Source organism: Verticillium alfalfae, genomic scaffold (assembly GCF_000150825.1).
Source record: "Verticillium alfalfae VaMs.102 supercont1.3 genomic scaffold, whole genome shotgun sequence".
NCBI lineage: Eukaryota > Fungi > Ascomycota > Sordariomycetes > Glomerellales > Plectosphaerellaceae > Verticillium > Verticillium alfalfae.
In genome coordinates, this window is record NW_003315036.1 from 2,032,834 (window position 1) to 2,043,644 (window position 10,811).

The window sequence follows — 10,811 nt, forward strand, 5'->3', positions numbered from 1 at the left end:
ACCTTTGCGTGTACCTTTGGCCGCCTTGGCCTTGTTATAGTCTCGAAGCTAGAGAGTCGAAGTTCCAAAGCGGACCGTGCAGATTTGTGGTCCCAGTTCGATGATCCATGGCCCACAAAGATCTTCAGGAGCTCTGAGCGAAAATGGCGGGGCTTTCCATTCGCGAATCGCGAAAATGGGATTCGCTGCATCGAAGATGGCTGGGACCAAGGGTACGATACATATAGTAGGGCGCGGCGAAGGTAGGGTGCTGTGAGTCGTCGACCTTTCCCGAAGAGCCTATAGCAGGCAGCATGATTATGCACTATGTTTGGCCTTTTGTGCAGTACTCACCGAAGGATCAGCCAAGTAGTAGTCAGAGGTTCCAATGAAGATGCAATCTCGAGCTGCTTCGTTACGAGGCTTGGCACCCTCGCGACCAACTGCATTGCATGTAGGGAGATGAGAAGAGGCACATAGCATCCTGCCCAAGGCCCTAATGTGTATAACGTGGGTCCCGAAGGTCGTTCTTCGGTCAATCACACAGTCCAATACGAGGCCCGTTTTACTATGTCGCCAACGGGCCATAGCTAGTACAGCGGGTCTGGGAGGATGGAAGGAGCTGACCAACAGCAGTACACAGTGGAGTACCTGGTTACCTACGCTACCACCTTAGGTAAACCTATGCAGCGACAAGGGGCTGGTTCCTTAGGCATCACCCAGGGGCGGCTTGGGGGGTCGCTTCGGTGGCTTGATGAGAGAGCCAAGGGGCTGGGCAGCGCTTGGCTCCCCCTATTGGCTCCGAATCCACCATATAGAGCAAGAGTGTAAGACTTGCTGTTGTTATGTCGTGAGACACGAGGCCGTCGCTTGCAGGAGGAACCAGGCTGCATTCCAGTGCCCGGGGCTCAGCAACATGCCTCACAAGGTGACAAGGTTGCAGCCGCACGCTGTAGCTACTGTCTCCTCAGCGATAGCCGTACCTTGGGGTTTGTCTTCTCATGGCTCAGTGGCACGATGAGAAGGCTTCCGTGGCAGCAGCGTACCTAGCGCATCGATGATACCGTTCCATCGTCCCTCATCGATTCTTCGCTCCGTTCCACGCCTGTGCCAATTTCGCCTGAGGTGGATCCATAACGCGAGGCCAATGGGAATGCAGGAACCGCGACCCCGTGTTTTGACCCACGATGCCTTCTTGCCCTACCAGAGTGCTACGTTGCCAGATTTGCAGGGGCCCTCCCTCTTGCGCCTGCCCGAACCAGCCAACTACTCCTGGGGCTCATCTGTGCTTGCCAGTGCTGTGCCTCTTGCCCACGCGCCGTTCACGACCAAAAAAAAGAACGGCAAGGGGGGGGGGAGGGTTTCTTGGTGTGTCTGGGCGCCTGCCCAGTCTCACCTCAATCGCCTGGCGTCTTGTCAGCACGCAGCACAGCACCAATGCCCAGAGCATCCATCGTATTCAGCTGCTTCGCCTTCCCGTCACCCAGCCCACCCTTTTCCTCCCTCTCTCCCTTTTCCCATCACACGCCTCACTCTCTTTAAGGAATTCACGTCCCCCCCCCACCGTGTCGTCAGCGTCGCATTCGGCTTCTTTTTCTCTCGCTCTCTCTCTCTCCGTTTCTTCATTAACTTTGTGTGGTCCTCTCTTCGAGAAGTTCCTCTTCTCAGTCTCTCGTTCGGATTTCGAATCCTCTCACAATACATCAAACCCGACACAATGCGTCACACCACCTTCAAATCGGCGGCCCTGTCGCTGGCCGTCGCCGGTATGGCCTCGGCGCAGACCTGGTCTCTGTGCAACCCCGTCGAGGGCGACGACTGCAAGCCCAACCCTGCCTTCGGTGGCGCCGCCAAATACGACTTCACCACGGCCACCAAGCTCGACGACCTCAACTCCTTCTTCACCGTCGACCCCGGTGTCGTCTACAACGACAAGCAGATGTCCTTCGACGGCGGCGCTGGAGCCTCCATGATCATCTTCGAGGAGAGCAACGCCCCGACCCTCACGTCCAAGGAGTACCTCTTCTTCGGCAAGGTCGAGTGTGTCCTCCGCGCCTCGCCCGGCCAGGGCATCATCACCAGCATTGTCCTCCAGTCCGACGCTCTCGACGAGATTGACTGGGAGTTCATCGGTGGGGACCACACCCACGTCCAGACCAACTACTTCCATCTCGGCAAGAAGGACTACACCTACGGCCGCGAGCACGAGCTTCCCTTCAACGCCATGGACGAGTTCCACGCCTACACCATCGAGTGGACCCAGGACGCCATCACTTTCTCCATCGACGGCAACGTTGTCCGCACCGCTACGCCCGCCGAGGTTCCTACCCCCAGACCCCCATGCAGCTGAAGCTCGGAACCTGGGTTGGCGGCAAGGGTGGCAAGGAGCAGCAGGGCACCATCGACTGGGCTGGCGGTCTCGCTCAGTGGGACCAGGCTCCGTTCGCCGCTCACTACCAGAAGGTCACCATCCAGGACTACGCCGGCGGCAAGAAGGCGGCTCGCGAGTACGTCTACACCAAGGGTCAGGGTAGCTGGGAGAGCATCAAGGTTGTTGGCGGCAAGGAGAGCGACGCCGGCAAGTTCAAGGACACCACCGAAGACCCCGTCAAGTCCGAGACGTCCTCCATTCTCCCCTCGACCACTTCCAAGCTTCCCTCCTCTGCCGCTGCCTCCGCCTCCGCCTCTATCAGCGCCGTCGTCTCCTCCATTGAGGACGTTTTGAGCTCCATCGTCAAGGTACGTTCGATACGGAACCCCCAAGAAAGATGTAGTTGCTAATAGGAAAACAGACCAGCACCATCTCATCGGCTCCCGTGAGCTCCTCGCTGCCCGTCAACACGACGACCATCAGGACCACCAGCTCCGCTGCGACTACTTTGACTAGTGCCGAGGCCACCACCACCACTGGAGCGGCCGCTGCCCAGAGCTCCGCCGCGTCTGTCGATGAGAGCGCTGCCACTCACATGCAGGCCAGCGCCCTTGTTTTGACCCTGGCCGCCATTGCCGGTGTCTACCTCTGGTAAACGACGCCAGTCAACGAGCCACACCAGCTTTACCCTTTACCCTTCTTTAGAAATACCCAAACGCAGAGACAAGAGATTTACGACCAAAGACGAAATGGAGAGTTTGCTCGCCAGGAAATCAGGTGGCGGCTGCTGGGTTGAGCCCTGCCACGCGAACACCACGCATAATACCAGACTACCATTTCATTTGTTTTGGCCGGTTTCGAGGATTGGAAATGGACGGCACTGTTTTGTTTAGCCTGTTATTGATTACATATCATGGTGCGCTCGGGAGAGCAGGGTGGTTGGTTAGCTGTGGAGGAGGAGAGGAGGTCAAATCGACCGGGCTCATTTTCAGTTTGCCAGACCGGTCCATGTTTTTTTTTTTTTTTGTTTCAGAGGGGTCATTGTGTTTCTCCCCTGGCAGGCTTGTATGATAATCGTGTCATATTGGTAGATTAGAGTGCATTCACCCAATTCTCTTCCCCCCATTTCGTGCTTGCGTTTCGTCTCGTTCCAGTGCCCTTTTCGCCGGCCAACGCTGTGCCATTGGATGGACGGACGAGTGACCACCATACGGGCACGCGAGGGGGCTGGGCACACGCGCCGGCGCCGTTGAGGAATCAAGGGCCCACGGAGAGTTCACGCCTACCGCCCGCCATGCCTTGATTTTAGGCTTCGGGCGCCCAGACGACGGCGCCTGCGCCCGCACCCCGCACAGCATACGCAAGCGGGGCCCCTCTTCGTGTTTCGATTTAGAGCTCGACATGCGCCGTGTACCTAGTTATACACAGCGAGAAAAAACCGCTAGTGGAGGCTGACAGACACGAAGAGACCTACGAATTGGCACGCGAAAAGCCTCTCTCATTCTCAACTAATCCTCGTTTTGTTTTATTTCGGGGGCGGCTGGCTGCGTCTGCTACAGTGCACCAATCGTACATGCCCCGCCCCGTACGCGTCCCGTCATGAATCGTCCCATCTCCCCTTTCGAGCCATCATCAAGAGACAGAGCCAAGTTGGTTTTCTTCTCCATCATACCCAGCCCCGAACAAGTGGGTTGGTCATCTTCTGCTCCCCCCTCTCTCCATCTCTCTCTCTGCGTGTGTGTGATGACCCAAGAAGGAATATTACAACATAGGTACAGCAACAGTACAGACACGCCTCGCCCCTGGGGCGAGAAGCCGGGTATCAAACTGCTTGTCATCCGCGTGTCATGGTCAAGATAAAGAAAAAGCAGAAACCGGAATAAGAGCACAAGAAACGAAAAAGCATCCCCGTCGTAAAAAGATGTAACAAAAGAAAAGGAAGGAAGAAATTGAAAGGGGAATCAGTGTCGCCAGCATCGTCTCGTGGAACCAGCCGCCCGGATTGGGATTCAACCTAAAAGTGGCTGGACAACTTCAGCCTCACGCTCTTAGCGTCGCATCGCCGTCTGCAGCAACCTCGACTTCCTCGTCGCTCAGGTCGCCGAGCGCTGCTCGTCGCGCGGTGTCTCTCTCGTTGTAGATCTCCTCGCGCCGCGTGTCGGCCTGCTGGAGACAGTCGACATAGGTACGGAACTTGACAATCTCGCGGAGCAGGTAGGAGCTCTTGCGTTCCCAGTTGGCCATGGCGCGCCCGGCATTGTGGCCACGCGGTGTGAACGCGAGCAGCATGGGGCTGCGCAGGCTGTTGTGCACCTGAAGCTCGTCCTCAACACCCTTAACATAGGCCAGCAGTGTGAGTAGTTGTTCTGCCTCGGGCTGTGTGGAGGGCCCGCATGCTCTGCGTTGGTGGCGCCCACTCGGAGATGTGGATGCGGTCGCCCGGAAGCTTGACGCCGCGGTTACCGCTGCCGTAGGAGCCCGAAGGGTAATCGAAGGAGGCGGACCGGAAGCTACGCGACGACTGCATACTTGTTCGAGCTGCCGGCGGATTAGACGCGTTGGCGGTTGCGCTGCTTCCAGGACGAGACGTCCGACCGGAGGGAGGTGCACCGCCAGTAGATTCGTGAATCGCCGTGACGAGAGCGTTGTTGATAATCGCGTCACTCCAGCCGTATTCAATGTTGCTGATGCCACCAATGAGCGGGTGCGTGCTGAGGCGCGCGCTCCAGTAGTTTGCTGTCGTGACAAATTCCTTGCTGATCTCTGGCGTGCCTACCTGGAACAAGTGCACAGCACCGGTTGGAAGGCTCAGTGCCCACACATGCGGTCGTGTCCTAGAGTAACCAGGTGAAGGGAGTGCCGAGGCAAGCGTCTGTCGAAGGCTGAATGTTCCGAGATTGGTCGCGTTGTCCTGCCAGTTACCACCGCCGACTGCGACAGTGCTGCTCTTTGCGGCATTACGCGCCATTTTGCTCTTGCGCCCCATTGACTTGTTCGCCGTGAAGGAGAAAAGACTCATCTGTCCCTTTTGCACAACTGCAAAGACTTCGGTCCAGTTCCTGTCCTTGGCCTTCTTAGCGACTCCGTCCAGGTGGTGCTTGTGAGTGACCATGCCCTCCTTGACCCAAGGGGGACCAGCCAGCTCAAGGGATTCATCTTCGAGAAGGGGCACATGGGCCTCGTCGCTCATGATGGACGCAGCAGGGCCAAACCCTGAGGCATCATCGCGGATAATGGCTTGGCTGAGTGCGTTCGCGAATCCAATCGATTGCTGGTAGTCGCCGCGAGGAAACGGTGTGCCGAAGGAGTCCATGGACATGCTGCCCTGTGTGCGACCCAAAGAATACCGGCTCCATGTTGCAGACGACGGCGTCGGACTCCAGATGGAATTGCCATCATCGAAACTGGTTCTCGAGGACGAAAAGCCATTGTGACCAAGGCGAGGCCTGGACCTACTCTTAGAGCCAAAGCGGGCCGTGTTGGTGCGAGAGTTCTCGGCAAGGCGACCGCGGATAGACGAGTGACTTTCCGACGGCGCTTTACTGAGCACACTCGGCGAACGCTTGAGCATGCCCATCACCGACAGGTTGCTGTAGGAGGTCGGGCCGAGGTTTCGTGACGGTTCGGCACCGAACAACGGGAGTCGCTCGTCCCTGATCGACGCGTAGATGAGCTTCAACACAATCTCGACCTGTGCCTCCCAAGCCCGCATGGTGCCGCCGAAAGGTGCCTTTACTAAAGGACCACACTCGTCTTTTTCGACACCCTCAGCGCCATCTGCGCTGGGCTCGCGTCGTGGCGCAGGCTTGAAGGAGAACCGGTTCGAGCGCTCGTCAGCAGAAGGTCTGACGTCTTCGTTGGTAGCGTGTAAACTGTCCTTCTCGGGGAGAATACTGGGCCGCTTGAATGCGTTGGGCGCCGCTTCACCAACAGCCTGGATGATCGTTGTGATGGTGTTCTTGACAAACTGGCTGCGGGTCATCTTGAATTCGATGTCTGCCAGATGCAAATCTGTGTTCAGAAGCATAATTGAATAGCAGATGGTATGGATAACGTCTGTCTATGTTAGCTTATCGTTCGGCAGGAGACAGGTAGGGGAATGCTGACCAGACGCCTTGAAACCATGATTGGGGTTACAATCGCACCACCTCTTCGAAAAGGCAACCAGAATGCGATCAACCTGCTGCGTCTCCGCTCGGAAGACGAGCCTTTCACAGACCTGTCGCAGAGCCTGCACGACGCTCTTATTGGCAAAATCGTACAATTCCATGTAAGCCTGGAGGGTGCGCTGTCGAACAAGGCCTTCTTCCCCCATCCAAGCCGCCGCCTTTTCCTTCTGGATGAAATCTTCGTTTCCGTCATAAATCTTCTGTGCTTTTTGCCGGTCATCGTCGGTCGGGTCACCAACAACGAATTCGGGCTCGTCGAGGGGCTTGCCATTCATGGAGTCGAGCATCTTTGAGCTGTCTTCCACTGTCACGCTGGGTGTCTGGAGTGCCGACTTGTACTCTGTGCCGGTCGACCCTGATCGAATACTGGCCGATCGGGCACCCTCCAGCGGCAGGACAAGTGTGGACCGATTTTCGTCCTCTGAATCAACCACCTCGGTTTCATTGGCCTTCGGCATTCTCGCGCGGTGCGCATTCTCTTTGACGACAGGTGGTGCTAGAGCCGGTGCAGACAACAGTTCCTTGCTCGCCTTCCTCATCCTCTCCGTCGATGCTGTCTTGTACTTTGTTGAACCCTCCACCTCGTTGTCATCAGATCCATCCAGATTCAAGAACGAGTCGTCCCTCTTGCCGATGGGTTGTGGTACTTCGGGCGGGGGTCGCGTCGGGGTGTCGTTGCGTCGCTCATTGTCCGAAATTGCCTCGTCAACATTTGAAGGCTCCGGCTCTTTCTCCGGGTCTGACTTGACCTCTCGGATGCGCGCGTTCGGGCTCGGTTCGTAGTCGGGAGAGAAAGAGCGCTTGTATCCTTGCGGTTCGCGCTCTGGGGTGGAGGGCTCACGACCTCGGGCTCGGGCGATGCTTCCGCATTTTGGGCAGTAGTTTGGAATGGGTGAGGTGCATTGGGTGTCACCGGGCTACCCTTGAGATATGGGTTCATAACCCTACGCAGACTGCTGACCGGGCTCGGTTCTGGCTTGACGGCCAGCTTGTCCTTGCTGGGAGGAATCAGGAACGGGGGCGGCACCGCAGAGGGCATGGGAGGCTCAATGCTCGGAGCAGGAACCGGCGGTACTGGTGGTTCGGCATTCGATTTTTTCCTTCTCCTGAAAAAGGACGAGGGCTTCTTGTGAAGTACAGGCTGGTGCGACTGGGACGAAGACGTGTCTCGCGAGGGAGGGGTTGATTGTGACTTGGCCTGACTAGCACCGTTCTGGGGGCGGCTGCCGGGCCGGTTTTCGGTATCAGTGACACTGGCCTGTGCTGGCTCGACATTGTTGCTGGCAGCGTTACTCTTAGACGAGCCAAACACTCGCCTGAAGAACCCCGGTCGCTCTTTTGTTTGCGACGGCGGCTGTGTTGGGGCAGGTGCTCCGTGCACGGCAACTTTCGTCTTCTCGTACCCAATATGAGGCGCCGGCGCTGAGTCGGGTTCAGGCGTTGGCGTGTTCTGGGGTATCGACTCGCGCGTCATGGTATTGCTCTTTGAATCGGTCTTGCGGCTTGTTGCTGTGCTTTTCGCAGATCGGGCAGATCGTTTGCGCTCGAGGGCCGGGGCCTGAGGCTCAATCGGTTCAGGGGGTACGGGAGGGAAGGTCGGGCTCGTGATGACGGGAAAGCGACGCGGACCGCCAGGAACAGTCGGGGTCGGTGCCGCGTCGTAGTCGTCGCTAAGGAAAGTGTTGGAGAACTCGACGTGCCAGGGTGCCTGTTGGGAGTTATTGGTAGTTATTTGGGGCCGGTGGCCGTAATCGAAGCTCGACGACCGTTTGCCGAATCCGTGAGCCCAACGCTGACTGCTGAGCACCTGGGCGTAGCCGGCGTCGACGCTATTTGTGCTGCTGCTCTTGCTTCCTTTCCCACCGCCTCGTGAGTGCATGTGCCGGGGCGTGCCCGGGGTGCTGCGAATGCTGTTAATGCGGCCGAGGTTCGTCTGAAAGTTCGAGCTGCTGTTGCTTCTCCTGCCGCGGGAGTGCTGGCTAGAATATCGGCTGGAATCGTCGGCGCCGTCAAAGTCGGAGCTGTAGGAATAGCCGTGTCCGTTTGCGCGCCTGTCTCGACCTGCCGTCGCTCGTGCCAATGGGTCGGCGTCGCTGTTGTACACGTAGCCTTGTGATGCGTCGTCAAACAAAGCGCCTTTGCCGTTGCCACTGATTGTACCACTTCCACTCGCATTCGTTCCAAGAGATGGCATAGAAAATTGGTCGAGGGACATGAGCATATTGGTCATCAAAGAGTCGCGTGTCACCTGTCTAGCGGGTAGGGACAGGTCGTGGGAGTCCCTGGCCCGGCTGTAGGCGGGATTTGTGTTTTCCTTATTGGACATGTCTGTGTCGATTGGCGTCGGCGTCTCTAAAAAGGAGTCGTCTGCATTATGGGTGGAGTAGGAGGGTGCTTTAAGCGCCCGCGGTGCTGGCTTTTTGGGAAGCGGTGCTGATGTCTTGGATTTTCCAGGGGGCGTTAGGGGATCTGCATCGCACAGTGACTTGTCGCGAGAGACGGCGTGGGTGTTGGAGTCGTGCTTGGGCGAGGTATCAATGTTGAGATCAGGGCGACGACGGCGTCGTTGAGTCGAAGTATCGCCAGACATGACAATGGTGTAGGAGGAAGGGCGAGGGACGGTCGAGGGAGGTTGACGGGATGGTCGCTTCGAGGTCGGGGTCAGGGTCGAGGAACGCTCAAAGGGGTTTCTCTCATTTCGCGACCCGAGACCAAGTGGCAGAGATTCCAGAAGCGGGATCCGAAGTAGCGGGTCTCGTGGCGGGGGAAATGACGATGGGCTGGCAATGTTGCACTGTCTTGCAAGCCGGCCACCGATGTGTTCCTGGCGGGCTGGCGGCAGCGGCAGCAGCAGCAAGAGACAGAATAGAGCACGACAGTTGTGCAACGGGTCTCTGCCGCCTTGTCGTGATAATCCAAATGTATAGCGAGCACCAGCTCTTTGCCAATGGATCCCCTAGGTACTTGGTTTATTGCTTTTTTCTTTTGCCTAGGCAGGGTGGTGCGTGCGTGCGTGCGCTGACAAGCTGATTTGGCAAACGAGTTGGTGTTGTAATGTCCAGTTTACTACTGTCGCCGAGAAAGTCTACCCAAGGGATCGAGAGAGTGAAGAGAATAGAGACGACCGACCGGTCAGTTGATTGACTTAATTGATCGATTGAGGGCAGAATGATTGGGCGCTTCGGTTGATTCGGTCGGGTATCAATGATGAGGACAAATGCAGGGTAGAAGAGTAGGAAGAAACAGAGGCACGACATTCACTGCGGACAAGCAGGTATTGGGAGCCCCTAGTTGGACCGGTCCTGCTGTGCTGTGCTGTCTTGCTCCTTTGGGTCTTGAGGCAGCTTTGTTGGCGAGTTGGCGAAGCGTGGTTGCAGCAGTAATGGGGTCAATCGCCTGTGACCATGTATGGCAAAGGCCATGGCGGAGGCGGGTTGAAGAGCTGGACGGCTTGACCTGACCAGGCACATGGGGCTACCTACCTAGGTATCAGGTTCCTTACTGACTGCCTCCGTCGATAGGTACTTACAGACGGGCCAGCAAGTACATGTAGTCGGCAGAGAAGAGGGGGAAGGTTGAGTACCTAGCTCTTACTCACCCAGCCAGAAAGTACATCGAACTCTTGTGGTCGGCAAGATGCAGTGGCCCCGGGACGCTGCGCTGGCTCTGCGACTGCCCACTCAGAACACTGCTCGGGTACCTAAAGCAGGGAGCACTAGCCCCAGTCCGCCGAAAAAAGCTGCAGCGGGAGATGAAGATCCATCGGCCGAAGCTTCACCCCAAGACGATTGCAGCAAGAGGTCCGACCTTTGCCTTCAATAGCACGTTTGGCCTCCCCCCATCTTTGCCAGCTGTCACACAACATCAAGGCCAGGCCATCCGTGCTGACCACTCGTTCCAGCCCCACCAGCCAAATAAACAGGGGCTCCGTTCAGGGGTCACCCCCCCCCCCCTTTCCGCACCGATTGGGACTGACAAGGCTACAGGGCCCACCAATCGAGCAAGGCCCCTGTGGCTGATCTGGGTGCTCCGTGCCGCAGCTGCTGGGTGTTCTGCCATGTGACGGACGGCGCCTGTCATTCTGTGCCCCCAGCTCGAACATGTCAGCAAAGTCGTTGTCCTCTGAGAACCGCCACCCGCGTTTGAGCATCACCCATGGGGCACAACTGGTGTGAAGGAGGGGATGGAGTCGGGCAGGGACAAGCCGAGGAAGACCGGCCGCCAGCAGCAGAAAACGGCGGTGGCCCTGCCGAAATGAAGTCATTAACAAGCGCAGCTAATGTTTCTGCTCC

The 10,811-nt window shown here is 57.4% G+C and overlaps 2 protein-coding genes across 2 annotated transcripts; one reads left to right on the top strand and one right to left on the bottom strand.

Annotated features, from left to right (window-relative positions):
* Positions 1 to 1,696: 1,696 nt before the first annotated feature.
* On the top strand, positions 1,697 to 3,005 carry VDBG_03131 (cell wall glucanosyltransferase Mwg2; the record flags this gene model as incomplete). The annotated part of the gene is made up of 3 exons (XM_003006946.1): positions 1,697 to 2,111; positions 2,213 to 2,718; positions 2,772 to 3,005. The coding sequence occupies 3 exons, from the start codon at positions 1,697 to 1,699 to the stop codon at positions 3,003 to 3,005; spliced, it is 1,155 nt and encodes a 384-aa protein (XP_003006992.1).
* Positions 3,006 to 4,390: 1,385 nt separating this feature from the next.
* On the bottom strand, positions 4,391 to 9,109 carry VDBG_03132 (Sec7 domain-containing protein; the record flags this gene model as incomplete). Its single annotated transcript, XM_003006947.1, has 4 exons — positions 4,391 to 4,726; positions 4,803 to 6,361; positions 6,458 to 7,202; positions 7,361 to 9,109. The coding sequence occupies 4 exons, from the start codon at positions 9,107 to 9,109 to the stop codon at positions 4,391 to 4,393; spliced, it is 4,389 nt and encodes a 1,462-aa protein (XP_003006993.1).
* Positions 9,110 to 10,811: the final 1,702 nt, after the last annotated feature.